At 33.8% G+C, this 27,453-nt stretch overlaps 1 protein-coding gene across 5 annotated transcripts in view; it reads right to left on the reverse strand.

Annotated features, from left to right (window-relative positions):
* SOX6 (SRY-box transcription factor 6) overlaps positions 1-27,453 on the reverse strand; it is a 414,778-nt gene that overhangs the window by 239,722 nt on the left and 147,603 nt on the right. For all 5 annotated transcript variants that reach the window (XM_024731581.1, XM_024731582.1, XM_024731583.1 and 2 more), the window contains exon 4: positions 19,531-19,620. In XM_024731581.1, the coding sequence (XP_024587349.1) occupies positions 19,531-19,620 (90 nt within the window). The remainder of the gene's footprint in view (positions 1-19,530; positions 19,621-27,453) is intronic.

Below are 27,453 nucleotides of genomic sequence, written 5' to 3' on the forward strand. Positions count from 1 at the left end.
ATACTAGTCTATTTTAAGGTTCTAGTCCAGTGGTTCTTAAAGTGTGGTTCTTGGACCCCTTGTAATCCCAGAGTACCTGAGGTCAACACTGTTTTCATAATAATACTAAGACATTGTGCTGCATGTTTTAGTGTTGACATTTGCACTAATGATGCAAATGAAATAGTGGGTTAAAATTTCTGGTCCCGTAGCATGAATCAAATGCACCTACCTCTACTAGTAGTCATTGTATTCTTCACCACTATACACTTACAGTTAAAAAAAAAAACACAGAAAGTTCAGTTTCCATTAATAATTTCCTTGATGAAACAATAAAAACAATTTTATTAAATAATCACTTTTAAGTACTCATACTTAAAATATTCTGTGTGATAAAATGGGAAGCATTCTGCTGTTTATTGTACCTAAGTATAATAGTTCAAGAAAAATGACTTATGCTATTGTTTGAGTTGCATGCTGACATTTTCATATCTTTTTAGACATTTTCATATCTTTTTATACACAAAGCACCAATTTTATTTGAAAGAACAACTAAAAGACAAAATATCATTTTGCATACTTCAGTTTTGGCAAGTGAGCCTGCCACTTCAAGAAAAACAACTGAAAGTATTGGTGGAAACAATGTAATTTGAACTTTAAAGGGAAAATTAGAATTTTGGAAAACTATCTGTCATCACTACCATGATACTTTCCAAATACTTAAAAGATTTTCTGATAAGATTAGTTGTGACATTAATGAATGTAATTTTTTGATACTGTATGATAAAATGTACCAAAATAAGGTAGATCTTCATAACTCAGTAAAACAATGTAATCTAAAGGCTGTTACAAAATAATACATGGAGTAAAAACTTCATTCAAAGGTCAAACTGGAGCAATGGATTTTAATGTAAAAGTATTGACAGTTCATTGAAATGGTTTCAGATCCTACATTGGGCCTAACCTTTAAGAAACTACCATTTATGAAATTTGGTGTGGTTAGAAGAAAATTCACAATTATATGAAAAGGCTATAAGACACTTCTCCCTCTTCATATACTTCAATCAATACATTTCACAACAGATTGAATGCAAAAAGCAGATATGAGAGAGTTACTATTAAACCATATACTAAAGAGATTTACCAGAATGTAAAACAATGCTACCCTTCTCACTAAATTATTTTTAAGAAATATGTTTTTTATTAAAAAATAGGGAGTTTGGGATTGACAAAAGAATTGTATATCACTATATTGTACACCTGTAACATATAATATTGTATATCAACTATACATCAATAAAAAAGAAAGAAAAAACTGAAAAAAATCTTTATGGTGATATATAACAGGTATACTATCATAGCTTTTAAATGAATTAATAAATATTTCTTAAACTTATCAGGTTTAATTTCTAACACAATAAGTATTAATAGATATAAGTCATACAAACTAAACATTTTTAGAGTCCTCAATACATTTTAATAGTCTTGAGAACAAAAATTTTTAGAACTACAGTTCGTCATTCTACCAATAAATATTTACTGTTTCAAGTACTAAACTATGTCAACTGTGTTGACAAGTGTTGTTGGCTACCTATAGCATTTATTGATTCCCTACTCCATGCCACCCCAAACACACATATTGTCTCTAATCCTCTCAAAAAATCAGAAGTTAAAGTAAGTAGCATAATCCATTTTCTTTTGTACAAATAATGAAACTAGTCCCTTTCATTTTTTTATTCAAGACTTGCTTTCAGTCTTTTTTTTTAAAACTAGTCTTTATTGAAAAAGCAATGCCTACACATGGTTAAAAAATACTTCAGTACAAACTATACAGTTCAAATTAAAAATCCAGCCCCTGTCCCATACCCTTCACTCCCCACACCCCCAACTACATAGTCAACCTCTGTTAACAGTTTATTAAATATCCTTCCAGCAATTTTCTGTGTATATACAATTTTTTACACAAACTGGAGCATACATATGCTCTCCTCAATTTTACTCTGTCACTCTTAATAGTTCCAGAGATATTATCCTTATTAAGCCAAACAATAATTCAGTTAATATAGAGAAGCTATGCTGAAAGCCTCTAAATTAGTAACCCCATTTCTCCCACTATAATGCAGAATAAGCCAGACTTAAATTTATGTCCTGTGAGGTATTTTCACTTAACATTCAGCTTTGCTTATCTCTTTATTGGAGTAAGAAGATGCTACTAAAAATGGGACTAAATTCACTACCCAAATGTTATGAAATCAGCATTCCAAGTCATAAGAGAAGTTTCTTTCAATATGCCCAAACACATTTCCCAGATTCCTACAGCTCTGCTGTTACCCTCTCATCTCTTATTGCACTGAGTCACACCCCAAATTACAGGTGTGTATTAATGCATGTATTTTTGTATGGATGGATGGAAGGTAAACGCTATTTTAAATTCTGGGTTTGTACACTAATAGTGAAATAAAAACACTTGTATTCAAAGAATACGAACTACTTTGATAAACGAAGGTTTCACCATAAGACTAAATCTAACACACATCATTAAAGCTCCAGTATGTTTTCACTAATTCCACACAGGAGGATTACAGATGTCCTGCTAGCTACCATTTCCTGGTAAGCAATCTGAATGGCTTCCAGGAAATTGCTAATGACCTTCATTTTACTTAAAATCTAGGCTGCAATTAGTAAGAGTTTTTCTTCTGCATGCTGGTTATAATGTTTATTTTCATCACAGCAATCAGGAAGAAAAAAGTGAAATGTCTTGTTTTTGAATTATATCAAAATGTGTTCTCTTTTATTTCGATATGTCACCAAATAGACTAATACATATTTAATGTAATCATAATTGTGTAAGAATACTTTGGATCTTTTTTCCTTCTAACCAATTTTGCCTCCTTTCCCACTCGCTACTGCTAAAATTAGCCTTTTAAAAATGGAATCAATAGGAATACTTTATAAATGGTGACTATTTTTACATATAAGAACATTTTTAATTGAAATTTTTGAAACGAGATATGATTTTAAAGTTTTATGTTTTTAATTATAATAATTAACTACTAAAAAAGAAGTTTCAGATTCTTATTCAATGAATTTGAAATATTATTATGTGGTCAATATAACAATAAAGAACAATTTTAGCCAGTGCTATATTTATAGGCAGAACCTGTTATTAAATGTCAGTATTTTCTTTTAAGTAAACATTGATTTCTGTAATTAGATTCAACTGATCTTTTCCCCAACATATCTATTTCTTTTAATCCCAACAGTTAACAATGATTCTAATATATCATAATACTTTAGACCTTAATCATATAGTAGTAATTTTTGTCTGTAGCTTTTGTTTGACTTTTGATTAAGAAGACCTTGTGTCTCCAATCTCAAGTGAAGGGAGGTTTTAATTGCTTGTATGTATATCACACAGACATCAAAAGAAGTAAAAGATGTTTATAACAGAGAGCTGAGATGTTTATAAAGGAGAGCTTTGAAATGTCTACATTCATGCAAAGTGGTATAATTTTTAAAAATGGATGTTGCTATGTTATAATACATATATATTTATAAAACTAGCTGTGGTGTGCATTTATTGTTAGTAAAAAGAGTTCATGAGTTCTGCAATGATAACTCACTATTGATTACAAGATGACCAGAAAACTATGTGAAATGGGCTAAATGTGCTATTTGAGGGAAATTCCACCTTAGTAATTTACTGTGTTATTTTAGGGAAGTGACTCTTCTTTTGTGGATATTGGGATCCCTATATGGAAAATAAGTTGAATTGCGTAACATGCAAAGCTCCTTCAAATTTAATTTTTGGAGATTCCATGATTTTAGATATTACTCTCAAGTTCTACAATTACACAGATTTATACAGAAAATAGATAGTGACACTCTACTACATTATTTCATACAAATCAATGAGAAAATTACATGTACTCTGAATCTCTTTCACAAGCTGGTCTCTAGAGCAATACAGCATTTGTCTTAGAAATAACAATTTAAAAATTTCAAAACACATGAAATCTAAACATTAATATATTACTGTTTCAATCCTTTTTCCTAATGAGACAGCAAAAATCACTAGGTATGTGAACTTTGCTGATTTTATTGGAGTTAAAAAGTGACAGATGTTTTGTCTCTAAACACCTCCAGATTTTTTTTAAGTTCCCTTGGATGAAGAAATTGCTGTAAATTTGTAAATGGAAATTCAAGAAAAGCTCATTTATAAATGAATATGTAAAGTGTACAGTCACAGCTTTTGGAAGACCACTCTAGTCCTTCTGTGATTGCCTACAACAGAAAATACCAGTAACTATGAATTACTATTCCTAAAAAAACAGAGTATTCCGTAGAAAGGGCAATGCATAGAATAAGCAATCAGAGTACTTAGATATAGTTTAGGCCCTTACTATAAAGTGAACAGACTAGTTGAGAGAATTGGTAGTTAAGATAGTAACCTGTGACACTGAACACTAATTCTTTGGGAATGCTGTTACATTCATACTGACCCTTTGGTGATAACGGCACTGCTTAAGTTACTTCAAGAATAACCTACACTATTTGATCTTCAAAGGTCTATCATGCACTGAAAAAAACCATGACTTTTGTGTTCCTGCACTCTCCATCAAAGATTTATGTTTGCAATCAAAACTGAAAATGAAACCAGGCTCTCAGTGGCACATAGTAGCAAAATTATAATACATTCACATTTTTACTTCAGTACATGTACCAAGCACAACTGTAATATGCCTGCACTATTTGATGCAACACAGTTTCTAATTTTACTTCTCTTAGTAAAAACCCTAATGAAGTAACAGTGAGTAATGCTTAAAGTTTTTAATATTAAAGTATAGCAACAATATTTAGGCTCCAGAACAAATCTCTCAGACATTTTAGTTGAATAACTATAGTAAGTAATTGTGTTTCAACAATAACCTTAAAAACATTGGGAATCATTTGTAGAATTTTCCATTTAAAAGCATATGTTTAATCACTGTTTTCCCTAACAGAAAGAGACTGTCATTTTTCTAAGCTTCAGGACAGTATACCTATAAGCTCATCTACCTTAATCCCTAAATGTAAATATTGAGATGATTAGTCATAAGTGACCAAGGAAGGAAAGCAATATTTTCCTTATTTGGCTCATATCACATAATTATTTTTTCTCTCTTATCATCTGTGTGTTTGACAAACAGTTTGTGCTAACTCAAACAACCAGCATTACTGTTTCTCTGGCACACTGCCCAGGGAGGCGCCTTCACACCAAGGAGGAGATGCCAGCCACAGCATAGAGGGGCATGTATGCAAAAACAGAAGGCTGGCTAAGATTCTGCTATATAAACCACAGAAGGCTATATCCATGCATAGAAACAGAGGATGAATCCTAATGCTCTAGACATCATTTAGTATGTCACCATTGCATTTAGAAATGTTTTGTCACCATAAGTATCCTGGCATCCTCACTCAAACAAACAAGTATACATACAAATGGGTTATGGGCTTTGCCAGTACTTCTGCTTCACCTTGTATCTTTATACTATATTATTCCACCCTCTTTCTCATTCGGATTTTTTTTTTTTTTTTTTTTTTTTAGCAGCGACTGGGGGCTACTCTTCATTGCGGTGTGAGGGCTTCTCATTGTGGTGGCTTCTCTTGTTGCAGAGCACAGGCTCTAGGAGCGCGGGCTTCAGTAGTTGTGGTGCGTGGCCTTCAGTAGTTGTGGTGCATGGGCTCTAGAACGTAGGCCCAGTAGTTGTGGCGCATGGGCTTAGCTGCTCCGCAGCATGTGTGATCTTCCCGCACCAGGGCTTGAACCCGTGTCTCCTGCATTGGTAGGCATATTCTTAACCACTGCACCACCATGGAAGTCCCTCTCATTCGGATTTAGATCAAGATAAATAATTCCATAGGTGTTCTTTTGCCAAAATGGCAGAGTAGAGAGACCCTGAGCTCACCTCCTCTCACAGGCACACCAAAATTTCAACTACTTACAGAACTACTATTGATTAAAAAGACTGGAACCTACCAGAAAAGTTCTTCTACAAGTAAAGATGTACAGAAGGAACCACAACAAGATGGGTAGGAGGGACAGAGTCATAGTATATCAAGACCCATATCCCTGGGTGGGTGACCCCCAAACAGGAAAATAATTACAATTGCAGAGGTTCTCCACAAGGAAAGAGGGTTCTGAGCCCTACATCAGGCTCTGCGGCCCAAGAGTCCTGCACTGGGAAGAAAAGCCCTCAGATCATTTGGGTTTGAAGGCCAGAAGGTCTTACTTCCAGAAGACCCAGAGGGTTGTGGGAAATAGACTCCACTCTTTTTTTTTTTGTAAAACATTCTTTTATTAAAAGAACAAGTGCTGTTTACGAACTGCCCTTCGCACAAATAACATCCATTATACAAAGATACAAGATCCCAGTTATGCACAATTCCAGGCTTGGAGGTGGCAGGGGATAGACTCCACTCTTAAAGGGCACACACAAAATCTAACACGCTCTGGGACCCCTCACCTCACCAGCAGAAAGGCTGCTTTAAGACCCCCTTGAGCCCACAGCTGCCTTTGGCCACAGCCCTGCCCACCAGAGGGCCAAGGACCTGCCCCCACACACCTGCACACATGTACTAGAGCTGGAACCCCATAGCCCCACAGCCAGAGACCCCAGGACCCAGCTGCAGCCATCAGTGGACAGGCACCAGCCCCAGAATTCCCTGGACCTAGGCCCCACCCATCAGCAAGCCTGCTCGAGCCTCAGGACCAGCCTCACCCACCAGCAGTGGACAACTGCAGCCGCTAGCCTGACTTGGCAAGACCCAGCATACCCACCAGCAGGTCAACAAGGTTCAGGACACCTTGGACCCCTCAGCCAGCTGTGTCAGGAACCAGCCCCACTCACCAGTGGTCCTATACCAGCTCTGGGACCCCTGGGCCCTGCAGTCAGACTCCAGGACCCAGCTCTTCCTGCCAGTGAGTCAACACTAACCCTAGCTTCACACAACAATGGGTAGCCACCGGCCACAGGATCTCCTGGACCCCAGCTTCACCCCAGGGTTCTGCAGCCAGCCACCTCATGACCCAGCCCCACCAACCAGTGGTGGACAGCCTCCAAAAAAGGCAGGACCCGGAAACCAACTGGACTGGAAGCCAGTCATGCCTTACAGACCACCCACAGTAGCAGCCCACCACAACAGAAGGACCCATGAAGCCCACATAGAGGTTGAGCATAGACCTCTGGTGACCAGAGGGAAGTGTACTGCTGGGAGCATTGAATGTCTCCTACAAAAGGCCACTTCTCCAAGTTCGGGAAGCATAACCAACCTACCAGATATATAGAAATAAAAACAGCAAGTTAGGCAAAATGAAGTGGCAGAAGAATGGAGGAACATGTCAAAACCCCAGAGGAAGAACTAAGTGAAGTGGAGATAGGCAGTCTACCCTAGAAAGAGCTCAAAGTAATGATTGTAAAGATGATCAAAGAACTCAGGAGAAAAATGGATGAACAGAGCAGGAAGTTAGAAGTTTTGAACAAAGAGTTAGAAAATAAAAAGAAATCAACCAAACAGAGGTGAAGAATACAATAACTGAAATGAAAAATACACGAGAAGGAATCAACAGTAGACTATATAATACAGAGGAATGGACCAGCAAGCTGGAAGACAGAGTAGTGGAAATCACTGAAACTGAACAGAAAAAAGAATGAAAAGAAATGAGGACAATTTAAGAGAGCTCTGGACAACGTCAAAAATACTAACATTACATTATAGGGGTCCAGAAGGAGAAGAGAGAGAAAGGGGCAGATAACATACATGAAGACATAAGAGCTGAAAACTTCCCTAACCTGGAAAAGAAAACAGACATCCAAGTCCAGGAAGTATAAAGAGTTCCAAACAAGATCAACACAAAGAGGACCAGACCAAGATACAATGTAATTAAAATGGCAAATATTAAAGATGTAGAGACAATAAAAAAGCAGCAAGAGAAAAGCAACAAGGTACATACAAGGAAACTTAAATAAGGCTATCAGCTGACATTTCAGCAGAAACTGCAGGCCAGAAGGCACTATATATTTATATAAAGTGAGGAAAGGAAAAAACCCTACAACCAAGAATACTGTCTACTCGGCAAGGCTCTCACTCAGATTTGATGGAGAGATCAAAAGTTTTACAGACAAGCAAAAGCTAAAAGTGTTCAGCACCACCAAACTAGCTTCACAAGAAATGTTCAAGGGACTTCTCTAAGCAAAAAAGAAAAGGCTGCTACTAGAAACATGAAAATTACAAAAGAAAGAAGCTCACTGGTAAAGGCAAATACACAGTAAAGGTAGTTTATCAACCATGCACAAAGTTAGTAGGAAGGTTAAAAGACAAAAGTAGTAAAATCATCTATATTCACAATAAGCAGTTAAGGGATACACAAAACAAATAGATGTAAAATCTGATGTCAAAAACAGCAATCATGAGGGGAGGAGAGTAAAAAATACAGCATTGTTAGAATGCAATTAGAATTAAGAGATCAGCAACTTAAAATAATTATTCATATATTAATTTTGTTATATACAAACGTCATGGTAACCCCAAACCAAAAATCTGTAATAGCACACACAAAAAAGAGAAAGGAATCCAAGCAACACTAAAGATAGGAATCAAATCACAAGAGAAGAGAACCAAAGAAGAAAGGAACAGAAAAGAACTACAAAACAACCCTAAAACAATTAAGAAAATGGCAAAAAGTAGATACATATCAATAATTACTTTAAGTGTTAATTGACTAAATGCTCCAATCAAAAGACACAGAGTGGCTGAAGGGATACAAAAAAAAAAAAAAAAAAAAGACCTGTATATACACTGTCTACAAGATATTCACTTCAGATCTAAAGACACACACAGATTGAAAGTGAGAGGATGAAAAAGGGTGTTCCATGCAAACGGAAATCAAAAGAAAGCCAGGGTAGCAATACTTACATTAGACAAAATAGACTTTAAAACAAAGACTGTTACAAGAGACAAATAAGGACATTACATAATGATCAAGGGATCAATCCAAGAAGATATAACAATTGTAAATATATATGCATCCAACATAAATCACTTAAACACATAAAGCAAATATTAATAGAAATAAAGGGAGAAATTGACATTAACCCAGTAATAGTAGGGAATTTTAACACCCCATTTACATCAATGGACAGATCTTCCAGGCAGAAAATCAATAAGGAAACACTGGCCTTAAATGACACATTAGATGAGATAGACTTAATATATATAGAATACTGCATCCAAAAGCAGCAGAGTACACATTCATTTCAAGTGCAAATGGAACATTCTTCAGGATAGATCACATGCTAGGCCACAAAATAAGTCTTTCTAAATTTCAATTTAAGAAAATTGAAAACATATCAAGCATCTTTTCTAACCACAATACAATAAGACTAGAAATCAACTACATGGAAAAAAACTGCAAAAAACAAAAACATGTGGAGACTAAACAGTATGTTACTAAACAACCAATGGATCACTAAAGAATTCAAGGAGGAAATCAAAATATACCTGGAGACAAATGAAAACAAAAAGGCAAGAATCCAAACGCTATGGGGTGCAGCAAAACAGCTGTAAGAGGTAAGTTTGTAGCAATACAAGCTTTCCTCAGGAAACAAGAAAAATCTCAAATAAACAACCTAACCTTAGACCTAAAGGGAACATACCTCAACATAATAAGGGCCATATATGGTCAGCCCACAGATAATATCATGCTCAACAGTAAAAAGCTGAAAGCATTTCCTCTAAGATCAGGAACAAGAGACAGATAGCCACTCTCGCCACTTTTATTCAACATAGTATTGGAAGTCTTAGCTACAGCAATCAGAAAAGAAAAAGAAATAAAAGGAATCCAAACTGGAAAGGAAGAAGTAAAATTGTCACTGTTTACAGATGACATGATACTACACATAGAAAATCCTAGAGATGTCACCAGAAAACTACTAGAGCTCATCAATGAATTTGATAAACTTGCTGGATATAAAATTAATACTGTTGTATTTCTATACACTAACAACAACTATCAGAAAGAGAAATTAAGGAAACAATCCCATTTACAATTGCATCAAAAAGAATAAATTACCTAGGAAGAAACCTACCTAAGGAGGTAAAAGATGTGTACTTGGAAAATTATAAGACACTGTTAAAAGAAATTAAAGATAACACTATCAAATAGATATATCGTGTTCATAGATTGGAAAATTAATATTGTTAAACTGATCATACTACTCAAGGCAAGGCAATCTACAGATTTAATGCAATCCCTATCAAGTTACCAATGGCATTTTTCACAGTACTAAAACAAATAATTCTGAAATGTGTGTGGAAATACAAAAGACCCTGAAGAGACAAAATAGTCTTACAAAAGAAGAACACAGCTGGACATATTACTCTCCCTAATTTCAAAGTACAACACAAAGCTACAGTAATCAAAACAGTATGGTACAGGCAAAAGAACAGACACATAGATCAGTGGAACAGAGTAGACAGCCCAGAAGTAAACCTACACATTTATGGTCAATTAATCTATGACAAAGATGAAAGACTATACAATGGAGAAAAGACAGTCTCTTCAATATGTAGTGCTAGGAAAACTGGAAAGCTACATGTCAAAGAGTGAAATTAGAACATTTTCTCATATACAAAAATAAACTCAAAATGGATTAAAGACTTAAATGTAAGACCAGAAACCATAAAACCCCTCGAGGAAAATATAGGTGAAACACTCTTTGACATTAACTGTAGCAATAGTTTTTGGATCTGTCTCCTGCCAAAGGAAATAAAAGCAAAAATAAACAAATGAGACCTAATTTAACTTAAATGTTTTTGCACAGCAAAGAAAACCATCAACAAAATCAAACGACAACCTACTGAATGGGAGCAAATATTTGTAAATGATATCACTGATAGGAGTAAATATCTAAAATATATATATGTGATACAATTCAATATCAAAAACAAACTGCCCAATTAAAAAATGGGCAGAAGGCCTCAACAGACATTTTTCCAAAGAGGACATACCAATGGCCAACAGGCATATGAAAAGATGCTCACCATTGCTAATCATCAGAGAAATGCAAATCAAAATCACAATGAGATATCACCTCACACCTGTCAGAATGCCTATCATCAAAAAGAACACAAATAACAAACGATGGCAAGGATGTGGAGAAAAAGGAACCCTTGTGCACCATTGGTAGGAATGTAAATTGGTGCCGTCACTATGGAAAACATTATGGAGGTTCCTCAAAAAACTAAAAAATAGAACTACACTCCTGGGTATATATCCTAAGAAAATGAAAACACTAATTCAAAAAGATACATGTACCCCAGTGTTCAGAGCAGCATTATTTACAATAGCCAAGATATGGACACAACCTAAGTGTCCTTTAACAAATAAATGGGTAAAGAAGATGCAGTATAAATATATATATATATATATATAGGAATACTACTCAGCCATAAAAAGAATGAAATTTTGCAATAACATGGATGGACCTGGAGGGTGTTATGCTTAGTGAAATAAAGCAGACAGAGAAAGACAAATACTGTATGATATCACTTATATGCAGAATCTAAAAAATAAAACAAATTAGTGAATATAACAAAAAAGAGACAGACTCACAAATACAGAGAATAAATCAGTGGTTATCAGTGGGGAGAGAGGGGGGGAGTGGCAAGATAGGGGTAGGGGATTCAAAGGTACAAACTATTAGATATAAAATAAATAAGCTGCAATGATATATTATACAGCACAGGGAATATAGCCAATATTTTATAATAACTATAATAGAACTACACTCCTGGGTATATATCCTAAGAAAATGAAAACACTAATTCAAAAAGATACATGTACCCCAGTGTTCAGAGCAGCATTATTTACAATAGCCAAGATATGGACACAACCTAAGTGTCCTTTAACAAATAAATGGGTAAAGAAGATGCAGTATAAATATATATATATATATATATATATATATATATATAGGAATACTACTCAGCCATAAAAAGAATGAAATTTTGCAATAACATGGATGGACCTGGAGGGTGTTATGCTTAGTGAAATAAAGCAGACAGAGAAAGACAAATACTGTATGATATCACTTATATGCAGAATCTAAAAAATAAAACAAATTAGTGAATATAACAAAAAAGAGACAGACTCACAAATACAGAGAATAAATCAGTGGTTATCAGTGGGGAGAGAGGGGGGGAGTGGCAAGATAGGGGTAGGGGATTCAAAGGTACAAACTATTAGATATAAAATAAATAAGCTGCAATGATATATTATACAGCACAGGGAATATAGCCAATATTTTATAATAACTATAAATGGAGTATAAACTATAAAATATTTGAATCGCTATATTGTATACCTGAAACTAATATAATATTGTAAATGAAGTCTGTCTCAATTTCTTTAAATGATAAACACTACTATAGGGAAAAACTGTATTACCTATACCCATGCCTGCTTTGCTATACTGCCTCACTTACATAGAAAAGAGCAAAATTGGAAGTATTTTGGTTGTTCGTGTGTTGCAGGAGGACGAAACAGTCCAGAGTCTATCTTCCCCTTGTCCCCAGTGCAGAATTCCAAGACTGGAGAATCTGAGAAGTAATCTGTATTATACTAAACAGAGGCTTTAGAGACCAGGATTCAAACCCGACATCCATAACTTTCTGAGTGACCCAAACAAGCCACTTAATTTCTCTCAGTCTAATTTTACTCACATGTAAAATCAATATAAAAATATTTTCCTCACTGGGTTGTCCAAAGGATCAGATAAAATAATGTAGGTAGTTTTAGTACATGGTTTCTTTTATAAAGTATCTCACAAAAGTATTATATTACTTACTGACAGGAAATAGATAGTATTTTGAAGAACAGTCTTAAAATTAAGAAAATTTAATAAACACTAGTATAATTTTGAAGGAATTTTAGGAGGTCATGAACATTCCACCAAAGCAGGAATACCCCTCTACATCTGTTTAAATTTTCCATTGATTTTATTTTATTAATTTATCCACTCATTTATTCATTTAATAAATATTTATTGAACAACCACTATATTTGATCCAACTGCATCAATGTTGGGTAGCCATTAATTGTTCCTAAGTTCTTTTGTATATTGAGAACAATTTCCCTATTACCTTAACCCCCTAAAACAACACAAAAATCTTATCCACTTCTATTGAACAAAACTCCAAACATCTAACGTGTATGAGGTCAAACTTCCCTAGGTCTTGAATCACTATTCACATTAAATGTCCAAGTCTCTTTACTAGTCTAGCCACTTTTGATAAATACTAATTTCACAACAGACCCCTTAAAATATGGTAACCCAATTAGAACACAATACTTTAAGATGTAACCAGACCAAGGCAAAGGTCTAATCATTTTATGCTATCTTTCATTTAAGTCTTAATAATAAATTTATTTAACAATACTCATAATAATATTAACCTCTTTTGAACATTGCTTTGAGATTACTGCTATTAAATTTATGCCATTTACAGCACTCTATCCTCAATTAATGCTGCTGTAAAAAAGAAGTTACCTATGGAAATATGATGGGGGTTAGGCATGGGATTTTCTCTTAAAGAATATTAGACAAGACTCAGATACAGGCCCACTGAAAATCTGTGATTCATTGTTTGTCCACCTTTAGCAATATTCTAACTCTTACCAAGAGTTTTGGAAATACTGCTTTATTTCACTTAGATAATAGGACTTTTATTTAAAAGCACTAGTATTTTTTAAAGTAAAATCTAAAAAGTAGGTTATTAATGTATTATTTCTTAATATGTAGTAATATTAAAGTCACCGGGTTGAAGATTCATTTTTCAGTATAGCTCATCCATTCTATTGCCCACACTTTAATTCTCCTTCTAGCACCTAACCCACCACAAAGAATTTTCCAATGACAGAGGTTGTTTCCACCCTTTCTCAGCTTCATCACATTCTTGAATCCAAAAGAAGACATAAAGTTAAGAATGACATAGAAACATAAGTTAGATAATAATATAAATATTGACTATTTAGAAAATAATGACTATGAGAATTCTAAAAGTTTAAATTTATGGGATGCATAAAGCTAGTTCTACAAACACATTCATGGCTAAAAGTGCTTTTATTAATTAATAAAAAAATGTTGAAAATAAAGTAGTCAACTTAGAAAATTAGGAGGTATCAGAAAACAGACAAAAGAAAAAGTATAAGAAAAACAAAGAAGAGAGAGATAATAAAGGTAAAAGCAAGATTAAGTAGTTGGCAAGCTGAAAAACAGCAGAACTGACAAGTAAACCTAAAAGCTGGATCCTTACTGGGGAGTAAGGGGGGAATGATAAATAGAAAAACCACTAGCAAGTAAAAATTGAGGAACAAAAGGGAGAGAACACAAATATGCAAAATTTAAATAGAATATATAACAGCAAATAAATGGAAAACTTAAAATAAGCGATATTGTATTTTAAAACAATACTAATGTTTTTGAAAATCTCAGTGAAATATACAATTTTCTAGGAAATTTTTTTCCTGGCAAAACTGACTTAAAGAGAAAAAGAAACTTTAAAAAAAAATTATCTCCATAGAAAACTCTAAGCCTAGATGTTTTATGAATATATTCTTTCAGAATTTTAAGAAATAAGTGATTCCCACTTATTTTTTTCACCTGATGAACTCAAATGTTTATTTTTATTGATTATACTAAGATGAAATCATTGTCCTCTTTTTTTATTTAAGTATAGTTGATTTACATTGTTTGATTAATTTCTGATATACAGCAAAGTGATTCAGTTATCTGGCAACAAATACATATCTGTCAATAATTACCTTAAATGTCAATGGACCAAATGCTCCAATCAAAAGACAGAGTGGCAGATCGGATTAAAAAAAAACAACCAAGAGCCTACAATATGTTGCCTTCAAGAGACCCACTTCAGGCAAAGGACACAAAAAGAATATAAAAAAAGATTCCCACTTATTAATAAGATGTTGTCTATTCAATAGTTTTACATAGCCTTCCTCCACAAAAAAGGAGAAAAAGCTTTCCAATTCCATGAACTCTGGCACTAAAATTTAACAAAGAGAGTACAAATAAAGAAAAACACAAACTAATCTCATTTACAAATACAGGTGCAAAAATAACTGTAAGGTAAGCAAATAAAATTATGCAGTACATTAAAACAAGACTACACCATGACTAATTAGGGTTTATTTCATCAGTAAATTTGAAAAACAAAAACCAATAAGACATGCCATAAACTGAAATGCAATTTCTCATAGAAACTCCTAATAAAGTGGACTAGCATGATTTTTAATGATAAAAATCATTAAATCAACAGTCAGTATAATACTTACAGTAAAATATTAAAGACAATTCCATAAGTTAAAAACTAAATAAAAATACCTGCTATCACCTGTATTATTTAATATTATTCTTGATATTCTAGGTAGTGTATTAAAAGAAGGGGTGAAAAAAAGGAACAAATAACTGCTAAAAAAGAGGAGAAAACATATCAGCTGAAATATGACTAGAGCTAATAAGTCTGACAAAAAGGGAAGTTATAAAATGAATCAGCAAAATTTACTAACACCCCCAAATATAGTAACAAAAACATAGTATTATGAAAAATATCTCATTCATAAGAGCAAGTAAAAATATTAAATATTATAAAGGAAACATCAAAGGAAAGGTGCAGAATCTGTATATAAAAAACAAAACATTGTTGAGGGACAGAAAAGAATTGAGTAAGTTATTTGGGATGGAAAGATTCAATGCTAAAAAGATTTGTTATCCCATAGTTTTATAATCTTTTTTAAAAAATCACTTTGCAATTTTAATTAACAACATATAAATCTAAGATAAACTTTAGAGAAGTATACAAACACCTTAAAGAATAATTATGAATGAGGTCTTGCAATACTTTTCAAAGATACTATAAAGCTACAGTGATTAATATAACCTAGCACTGTAAAAGTCTAAGTAGAAAGATAAATGGAATAGAGCCAAAAACTGAGAACTGGCTCCAAATATGTAATCAGTATGTAATAAAAGATGTTATTTCAAGTCAGATGGGATACGATGGGTTACTTAATAAATGATACAGAGATATTTGGTTAACTTGAGAAAAAAATTAAGTTATATCTCTGGTTGAAATTATACTCAAAATATATTCAAGATGAATCAAAGACTTAAGTGTATAAAAATATAGTCAAAGAACTGGAAGAAAATATAGTAGAATATTATATAATTTTAGACTGGGAGAAGCCTTTCTAAACAAACCCCAAACAGAAAAAAAAAAAAAAAGAGCATTACAAAAGGGAGGCAAAGATTTAACAACAAAACCATAAAGTAAAGAAAATGACAAAATATACATATATGACAAATAAAGGCTAATACCATTAAAATATACATTAAGAGCCTTAAAAACTAGACAAATCCTTTAAAGGAAAAATGGGCAAACAACATAAACAGACAATTCACAAAGGAAGAGACATTTAATACAAATAAATTCATGTAAAACTCTTCATTCTCAATAAGAATCCAAAGAATTCAAATTAAGTCAGCAATAATATGTTATATTCCCTTATCAAACTGGCAAGAAATGTTTAAAATAATAATACTTGCTACTGAGGGCAAGGGAATACTCGCAGATACTGCTGGTGAGAGCACAGAACACTATACCTGAAGGGCAATGTGAATCAAAAGCCTTTTTTAAAAAGAACACCTTCTTTGACCCAGTAATTTCACTTTTTAGAAATATATCGTAAGAAAATAACCACTAATTGACACGGAAAAGTATTAAAAAGTTACCCATGTTCAAGGTTTTCTTTATAATGACAAACAATAAAAACAACTTAAATATTGAATAAAAGACTCAGTTAAATTATAAGAACCTCACTTTATGCAATATTTTCTGCAAATAAGAATAATAGTTTAGAAGAGGACCTAATCAGGGAAATTCACAATATATCATTAAGTGGGAAAAATAGATTACAAATGAATAGTAAACGGATGATTCCAATTTTAAGGGAAAAAATTTTTATGCATAAATTAAAATGGAAAGGATATATACTATAATACAGGTAGAATGAAAAGGCAATTATATTTTCCTTTGGGTGTGTTTATATACTTTTTACAATAAATGTATATGAATTTTGTAATGAGGGAAAAATAATGAGATATATAAATACACACGCTTGAGATATACTGAACCCTGATAACCCACTGTAGTATGTTTTTCTTTTCTTTTCTTTTAATTTATTTTTTGGCCGCACTGCACGGCATGCAGCATCTTAGTTCCCCGACCAGGGATTGCACCGGTGCCCCCTGCAGTGGAAATGTGGAGCCCTAACCACTGGACCGCCAGGGAATTCCCCTAGTATGTTTTTCTTGGAGATAGTATTTAGATCACCCTAAAATTTCAGGATAATTATAACTAATTTTGGTGGCTAATAACTGATCTGATCTCGCCTACAGCAAAAATGTATGTTGAGTTTCAGCAGTGGCTGAATCAAACTATTTGAACACTACTTTAACTAATTTTTTTTCAATTTTTTATATTATTGGTATACTTTGTGTATAATGTTTATGGTGACAAGATATTAAGATGTAAAAAGAGACACTTACATAGAGTAAATCAAAATGAAAAATTTAGTAAGAATCTTATCTTCTATACCCATAAAACTGAGGGTAGTACACAAATGAAAGTTTACATTTCACATACAGAATCCAGAAAAGAAAAAGTTAAAGAATTTGAAAAGCCTAATTTTGCATGTTTCACTTTTGAGATTTATATATTTTGATTATATAAAACTAGTACAGTTTTTGCATTTTTAGAATCAAAAATAAAGATAGAAAGTGGGAGGGGGAAAGATAACCCAAAGCATAAAAACTCGATGCTGAATCATAACATAATAAAATGTTAGCTTCCACATTACTGAGAGAAAGCAAGACCCCCATCATTCACGCTGGCAAAAGCTGCCTTTGCATAAACCATTTCTGTTCTCACTGTCATAAAACCAATGACTTTGGAAAGGGAAGAAAACACAGAATGACGTGCAAAGTAGCACACACCATGTTATTGCAGCTGGATAAAGAATATGTCACTAATGACTTTCTTTCTACCCGTCAGTTTTAAGTTGAGTTTCTTTTTTTTTTCCAAAATAGCAAATGGCCTTTATGAGTACAAAACAGAAGCAGTGAAATTCAAAATAATATCCAATTTCCACTTGATTTTGATACTGCATTAGTTAATAGAATGAGTTATTAATTATTTCTTGGAAAAGATATGACTCCCTTTTCTCTTCATTTGAGTTGAACATAACATGCCTGAACACTAAGCAGTTTTCTGTAATAAATTCAAAATAATATTTTCATCAGATAGTTATCGTGAAATGTTCCTCTTAAATGAGGAATTATCCATGGGAATATTCACCTGAAGTCATTTGATAAATTCAGAAAACTAATGTAATTAAGTTCCCAAGTTGTCAGGTCAAGTCAGAGTGATGACTGTCTGTAAGGGACAACTGAAAAAATTAATTAATGACAATGGATTCTATTCATGATACCAAAAGCTAGTGATACAGCACTTCATCTCCACAAAGGAATCAACAAGAGAGAACTGGGCAAAAAGTATAGCTTCTTAACTGATAGGGCAGCTTAATTCTGTAATGGATTGGGACTGCTGGCTTCTTAACATGTTTCAAAATAATAACGTCAATCACTTATCTTTAAAAATAAGGATGCTCATTCTCATCCGGGTTGGAGATCATGAAATGTTAAGTCCAGTGAAATCTGATTGAGATTAATCAACCTACAATCCTATGGGCAGTTAATAACAACCACAGCTTTCCCTCATGAGGACTTTCTTAAGTGCCAGGCAGTTTTAAAAGCTTTACATATACTAATTCTCTTAATGAGCCTATGGAGTAGGTATTTTTATTATCCTCAGTTTAGATACAAGGAATTCAAAAGATAGAAAGCTTCAGTGACTTGCCCAAAATCACTCATCTAGTAAGTGACAGAGCCAGGATTTGAACACGTAAACAGGCCTCAGAATCCAGCCATAAACCATAAACAGCACATTCTATAAAATCCTTTTTGACAGTTACTACAGCTGACCCTTTTTGATCAGAAGAAATTCAAATCAGTGATTTGGATTCATCAATTAAGCTATTATTATCATTTCAAAAGGAAGGATTAAAATTATCTCTAACTTAATTTGTTCATCTTTGACATAACCTTTTTTCTTTTTCATACTTTTTGTTCAGTAAACTAATGAAGTAGTTTACCCTATAAGTTATATGTTTATAGACTAAAAAAGAAAGGGCAAAACTTTCGTTCTATAAACATCACAAAAGAATAAAGTTCAGGAACACACTATACATTTACCCTCTCAGATGTAAACAAATATTAGAGGTAAGAATTTAATGTTAGGGCACAGAAGATAAGCAAATGTGTTGTGGAACAAAATAATATTTCTACATTGATATGTTTGATATTCTGTATATTGTACCTTTAATTTCTCCGAGAAGTTCACTGGTATTTAATCTTTCCATTTTTTCCTTCCAATCTTTCGAAAGTAGTTTTTCCATGCAGGAGGAATCTATTAAAATAAAAAAGTAAGTATTAAAACTATTATACATGTATTTGATTAGTATTAAAATATTACAAATACAGAAGGCTGTGGAGTTTACGGAGAAATTCTGTTATTCAAAAATAAATGATTAAAGCTATTTTTTGTTGTTGCTGTTTTAACCCTAGGATACAAACAATTATATTCCGTTATCTACTACAAAATACCATAACTAAATTTTTTTTGGCTGGAAGATTATTTAAACTATTCCCACGAAAAAAAAAGATAATGCTCAATAATCTTATCTTGGTATTATAACTATAGTTAATTAATATTCAGCCAGCATTTATCACCTCTTAGACCAATTGGACAGAACAAGGGGCTTTTTCATACAAGCTTAAGTTTAGATATTATTCCTTTCAAGCCAGGTGATATTTTTTAAGTCCAAGCAAAATTCATGTGCTATTCAAGGAAGAATGATAAATCTTCAAAGGAGAAGAGACCAATCGACCTGTAACTACTTAGTCCTTAAAAAAGAAATAAACATACGGCAACTTTTGTAAAATACCCATTTAGAGTAAAATGCAAAGAAAATAAAGTCATGATGTCCTCTGTCCCCCAGTAACGAAAACAGTTAAAACTTTTCTCTTATATAAAAAGAGACGCATGATCTTTTCAAGAAAAATCCTTATTTAAACGCTGCTTGACCTATTGCATTTCTAAATAGCATTTCTAAATAGCATACTAGATTACACTTGTTTCTATTAAGATTCATAAAGTTTACAGAAGTTTAAATTTTAGAATGTTCTAATAATTAGCAAATTTTTATCAATGAGTTATGTTTTTCTCTCTGTTCAGATGGATTTGCAACTGGAGCTACTGCTTACAACTATTTACGTGTATCTTTTAAGCCTCAAATCTTAACAAACAGGCCATGTTTCCAAAAGGGAAAGCAGATTTAAACACTCAATCCTCAGTGCAAAGAACACTCCCATTAAACTTTAACATTCCAAGTGTCAAAATTCTGATAACTCCTTTTTAAAATTATATTTAAAATAATTACTTCAATTCCAAATGCCTTTTCTCTCCCATATCAGTACCTATCTCTTTAGCATTTTCCCTTTCATTTTTTCTCCAACTTCTAAATCCTCCTTGAATTTTTCAGAATGACAATAAGGTCAAGATGGATCTGAAGGGTTTTAGAAACTAGATAAGCTTTAAAAAGAAGACAGTGAGCCCCGGGTAAGAGATGAGAGGACCACTGCATGGTTAGAAAGTATTGGTGAAAACAATTAACGTTTGTTCGTGACATGATCAATCAATCAAGGAATGGATAGAATCCAGATCAGTATGTTGGGAAATCGCTGATGAAGAACAACCATATTAGCTCTCTATCACAGAAGCTAAAGTTCTTTCTAAATAGAAGTCAGCTTGATTCTATTAAGTGAAAGCTCCCTGCTCCTTCCCTTACTTCTTCCCTTCTTTCCTTTCCTCCTTCTTTCCTTCCAGTCTTTCCTATTAATTATTTTCGTAGGCTTCAACAAGTGACCTACCACTGTGATTAAAAACTGGATTCTGAGTGACCTGCTAATAGGGCCTATATGCATATGCGTATGTTCAGTTTGTATTTAATTTTCAAAATGTTCTCTTGTTACTTTTATTTTAAATTCAGAAACAAGGTGTATACTTTGTTCCACACATATTTTGTTTTTATGCTAAAGTCATAGAAAAGATAATACTAATTTGAGAGTTAAGGAGCAAAATCTTCAAAGCCATGCCTATCAGAGATTACTTTTTCTCAAATCAGGTCTAAATTTCTGGATGTAACATTAGACCATGTATAAGAATAATCAACAAAATGTCTTCAACTTCCTACCTTACTCAGTTTTGTTACTTTTTTTTAACCTTTTCATACATGTTATAACATTGTAGTAAACTGATAATCACTGATATGAACGCTAAAGCATAACTTGTTTGGTTAAAATTTGAGTTGAGTGCACATATTATAATGGTCAAGACAAAAATCCCAATTGACTAGTAATGATCCAAAATTCACAGCAAGTTCATAAACTAGGATTAGATACACACTAAATGTAAAACAGGCTAAAATATGTCTCTCATTTCTATTAATAGACCTGAAATCTTTCAGAGCTCCAGAAAAAGAATGCTGAAACTTCATGGGAGAAAAACAGAACTATATGGACAACAAGAATATACACTTCAAACATTTATCAAATAAGTTTGAAGACACAGCTTTACATAAAAGCTAATCATTAATAAAATGGTTAATAAATTCAAAACATTTCACATTCCTATTAGAAAATTAATTCTCACCATAATGCTGAGTTAATCTAGCTCTATGAGTTCCCATTTCAGTAGAAGACACTGAGGGGAAAAACATAAAGCAGGCTTTGCAAGTCTATATTTATAGCCCATGAAAATATTTAGTAACAATCACTGATTGCCTTTATCTACAGGACAATAAAGGTCACTACATACAACTTTATCAGCATTTAATCTCAATTCTGGGAGATTCCAGGAATATTCAAAACTGTGAGAAGGTCTCTTGAAAAACTGAGCTTTTTCACCTAATTATCTGTCTGCCAGACCTCTAAGGGCATACATACCACAATTAGTACTAAACACAACCCACACTGTAATGTGAAACAAGTAAGGTGAGGGAAAAAGACCAGAAGATGCAGTACCACAAGATGTACTAAAATGCTACATATGCAGAGGATACTACTGCCTCTGCCAAGACGTTTCTGACTTGAAATGAGGAAATATATGCTAAAGTTAAAAGTGAAATTTTATATTTTCAAATTTCCCACTCAAAACAATATCCAGGTAAGGGTAAAAATGAACGGTATTCATCCTCCTGTGCCACATACGTCAACTACATTAACAGGACACTAGCTTTACAGAGGCGATTCATCATATCAGACTTTGCCCCTTTCTGATCATGCACAAATGCAAAAATCAAAGAGGTCAAGATAAGTAAAGAAGTCCAGTTTGTCTTATGTCCACGCAAAGAGTAAGCCCATGTCTCAATTCAGTACTTATGCAGGATTCCAAATGGAAAAAAAAAGAACTAAACATCACCCGAATATTCTTGGATAACTCTACACAGATAAATATGCCACAGTCCTCAAAACAATGAAAAGATATACAGTATATTTTATTATCTGAGTTTGACTACTCAAATTTTAGTATGTTGACTGAGTTGTTTTCAGCTAAACAGGAAGAAACTACATACCTTTTGGAAATTATAGTATCACGATATTATAGTATGTGTCACGGTAATATGTACATATTAAAAATGAATGTAAGCCATAACACTTCAGTATAAAGTGGAAAATGCCAAAATTAATTCCTCTTACTTTGAAAGAATTAGTGTCCATAAACCAATACATATTCCATGAAATATGAGAGTTTATTATATTTATCTTGTCTAATTTTTGTAAATACTGTGATAAAAACAGGACTGAAAAATTGAGTTGCACTTCAATTCTTGCTTATTTTTAATCAAGGATGTAAAGGGTTCTGATATGTTATAAATTAATTCTCAGTTGCATAGCTTTTGTTTTTCCTTTTCCTTTGCAAATTTAAGTTTTTCTATTTCAATAACCTTTTTCTAAGGAAAAAAGGAAAGATATCATAATGGATTGCAAAGCAATGTTTCTGCTTCCTAAATACCTAGGTTTCCTAAATACCTAGGTTTCAGGCCAGGTAAGTCAGGAATGCTTTATCATGCTAATAATTAATTTTACAGTACAAGGGAAATTTGAAGTGAGAGTACGTGAGATATTTATTTCCTAATCTATATGATGATATTTTAGGAACAATTGAAAATTATTCCTAGTTAAACAAAGCTGCAGCAGTGTTAACTACTATTCTGAGCAAAATAAAGGGTCAAAGAGAGTAAATAAAGAAATCATCATTAAAATTAAATCATGGGGGAATGGGAAAGGATAATGGGAAAAATTTTTTATCGTACTTTAAAACAATTTACCTGTGAGTAAACACTTATCATTATTCCCTTTACCTCAAAGTCATAAAGCTAGAAATGCTGAAACATTACAAACATGACATAGAAAATAACTTTAAAATACCTTAGTGAGAAACAACAATGATTGCTCCCCCTGTATACAGATCCTACTGCTTTATTAACTTTTTAAAGAAAATATTAAAGCAACCCCTTTTATTTTTACCACAGGAATCATAAATTTCAGAAGCAATAAATTTTTTATGTATCCAAACAATGATAACTTATTAAAAGTATCCTTGACCTTGGTTTACAACGAATTCTGACAATATATATTTATATCCCTGCTGATCATCAATCTCACATTTTTCATTAGGAAACAGAGATGCAGATGCCAGTTACTGTACATTTTTCCACAGTGACGAGTGCTCCACAATACAGTGGGATAAAATTGGAGCTTGGAGAGCTTGAAGAGCACTCTTAAATTTTAATTAAAACCCTCCAAGCTCACTAAAAATAATTAGACACAAAAATGTGCCAGTTTTATTTTGAAGTCACTATAACGTACAAAGCACACTCCCTGACGACTGCTCATGCTCTCATTCTCTCTCTCTCTCCCTCTCTCCAATGAAACAACTGATTTTCCAAATACGAACAAGGCGGTATAAATAGAGGCTGTTTTCAATCCTGCTCTTCATGCTGGGAAGCTGACAGAAAAGACAGTAAAGTGGGTTTTTCAGACCGCACCAAATGAACCTAGAATAACTTGCCTAACCAAGAGTTCGAATCACTGACAAACTCTAGATAAAATTCAGTCTTCAAGGAACACCACGGGTTATATCACTGATCTTTTTTGATCCAAAAGCCAAACCTTTAACCTCTTAAATGTTTTTGCTTTCTTAAAATATCTCATACAATGCTATATTCCATCCTATTTTTAGCTAAGCAGCAAGAGAAAGCATGCCTTTCCCATACAGCAGGGCAATGATATAAACATCAACACAGATGCTCTGCCAGGAAGAGCTAGACTTCTCAAGCACTTGATCATTAAGGAATGCACCAACTGTTTTGGATAATCTCGTGCCAGCTCCCCTTTTGCTCCACACTCCCCTCTGGGAGTGGCCAAACTTGTCCTGATCTTAATTTTTCATTTTACTCCTCCATAGCCTCCCCCCATCCCCAAAAAGATGAGAAATGGCATTTATGCCTAGCAATGAAAAAGGCTCACTTCCCCAAACAGACCAAAACTTTTAAACAATTAACCCTCCCCTCTTCTTTCAGATAAATTACTAAGTATAAAATGCAATCTGTTTCCTTTGTTTATTCAATATGAACAATTTGTAAATGACTCAAGGATAAAATTCAGAAAATGTTGTGTTAAATTAGAACCATTATAAACATGCTAATGACTCAATGCTTCAGTAAAACACGCATGATCGGTGTGAAGAAATAGATTTAGTTCCTGTGAAATTCTGTTGTGCTGCTTTAAAACGATTTGGTCATTAAATCAGATATATTCCTTCCAGGAAAAATGTTAATTCCACAACCACTTTACTAGATAATATACTGTGAGTGTCTGTGTGTGTGTGTGTGTGTGTCAATGGGAGCTATTGAAAATGTCATTAGAACTGTTAGATGCAAGATTTTGACATGTTCATGAGGGAGAGAAAACCCCACATTTGAAAGCTGCAGGAAATACACATATAGACATCATCACACTGGGTGCAATATTCTCTCTTTGCACTGTTTTGATCTACCAAAGTCTGATAATTTTTTATAGGGACCCCTTAAAATTGGCACTTAACATACATTCATGGAAGTCACATTGGTCTATATGTGCAGGTAAGAGGTATCTCTTTCATCTGCTTTCCAAAGCTGCTTAACACCTAAAACAATATCAGAAGGATCATTCAAAACCAAATTCCTCTCCCATATCTATCAAAGTACAACTGCTACCTACCAATGCCAATATAGAAAAAGAGGGAAATATCCAGCAGGTAAATCAGAGGCTCACAGCCTCCTGCTGTAGCTGAGACTTCAGTGATCACTAAGACCAAAACCCCATTTCAGAAATGAGGAAACAGAGTCAAGATAAGGAAGTCACTTGCCTTGCCCGAGGCCAAACAGTTGGCAACAGAGCCCTGACTCGAGTTCAGTGCTGGTTTTACTGAAATGACTATTTAAAGCATTATTTGAACATCAGTTTTAGTCTCTACGATGCAGCATTCAACAATAGAAAATGAATAATTACATCTATTATTAATTGCTTCAGATATGAAGTGAAGCACTCTAGTTCTTTAGAGAAGGGTGCTAAAAATTCGAGGTATTGCAGTGAAAGTAAATAGCGTTCAACAGCCAATTCTCCCATACATACTCCATTACGCTAGTCTTCCTGTTCCTCCATATTTCATTTTCTATAACGCCTTATCTGTTTTGAACTAAGAGCTTTCTTTTCCTGAAGTCATCCACTGAGGAAGAGCTAAGATGCTGCTTAAAAATACTCTTGAACTCGAAAAGTAATTCCTTCCAAATTATATTTTATTTCATGTACAAGAAGTAAGTGTGTAGCCTGACACTATTTTCTGCTGCTCCATTGCCAAAGGCTAAGGTATTCAAACCATATGACGTGGGACACTGCTCTTTGGGTTCTACAAATGGTTGACTTCATTTTTACTCTTTCAAATACATATTTAACTGCTTTTTAAAAATTATAGAACCGTGGAAACAATGATTTTTGTGTGCCCACTGTGTCCTATAGTCCTTCTTTTGATTTCTTTGGGGAAATACTGCTGAATGCCACTATTGTCCTGATGGAGTTGTCAATCACAGGGCTTTGCTGTCTGCTTCCTACTGCTCCTCTCAGCCACACAGAGAAATTTGACCCAGTCAGAATTCTCTCCTGGAACTATCTGGAAAGGCTCTCTTATGCTCAAGTTGAAAGCTATAAGTATGTGGGCCAAGGATCAATCGTCATGGACATTCTCCCTGGCACATGGAGAGAGTCTGTATGCAATAAGAATGAATGAAACCAAAAATGCTAAGCAAAGTAGAGAGGAGCAGATAGGAAAAGATAGAGGGAAAAAACAACCTTTACATCATGTTAGCATACTTACATCCCCAAAGAGCTAAAGCCAAATTCTGCTCCTGGGATTGTTCATAATGTAAGCCAATATATTCCTGTTTTTGCTTACACTATTTGAGTTGGGTTTCTGCCAGTTGTAACTTAGCAAAAAACCTAAACAACAAGAAAACTGTAACAAAAACTGTCATACACATTCAAACGTGTTATGTTCCAAAGTTTAACACACTGAAAATCACCAATGCATTAACTTGTACTACCAGAGTAAAACATTTATTATGCAAACCTTGAAATAAGCCTCTTGCTATATTGAAAGATATGCAACAATGTTAAGGTAAAATACTATAAGACTGATATTTACAATTATTTAGCTATCTGAATTAGGATTTTCTGAACATGAGGCAACCAAAAGAAAATACAGCAGAAATAAGGTAGAAGCTTAAGGTCATTAAAAACAATAACAACAACTCCCATCTAAGATCAACAAGCCCCAATTTCAGTTTCATGTTCATCAAAACAGCTTCATTGTTCTGGTCAGTTGACTTCATGTTTAAAATTATAAAAAAAAATTAAAAAATAAGATTTGGGCTTCCCTGGTGGCGCAGTGGTTGAGAGTCCGCCTGCCGATGCAGGGGACACGGGTTCGTGCCCCGGTCCGGGAAGGTCCCACATGCTGCGGAGCGGCTGGGCCCGTAAGCCATGGCCGCTAAGCCTGCGCGTCTGGAGCCTGTGCTCCGCAGCGGGAGAGGCCACAACAAAATATCCCTTCCTATATGTTTTATTTATGTATTGGCAATCC

This window comes from Neophocaena asiaeorientalis, unplaced genomic scaffold (genome assembly GCF_003031525.2).
Source record: "Neophocaena asiaeorientalis asiaeorientalis breed wild unplaced genomic scaffold, Neophocaena_asiaeorientalis_V1.1 scaffold571, whole genome shotgun sequence".
In the NCBI taxonomy this organism is placed as follows: Eukaryota; Metazoa; Chordata; class Mammalia; order Artiodactyla; family Phocoenidae; genus Neophocaena; species Neophocaena asiaeorientalis.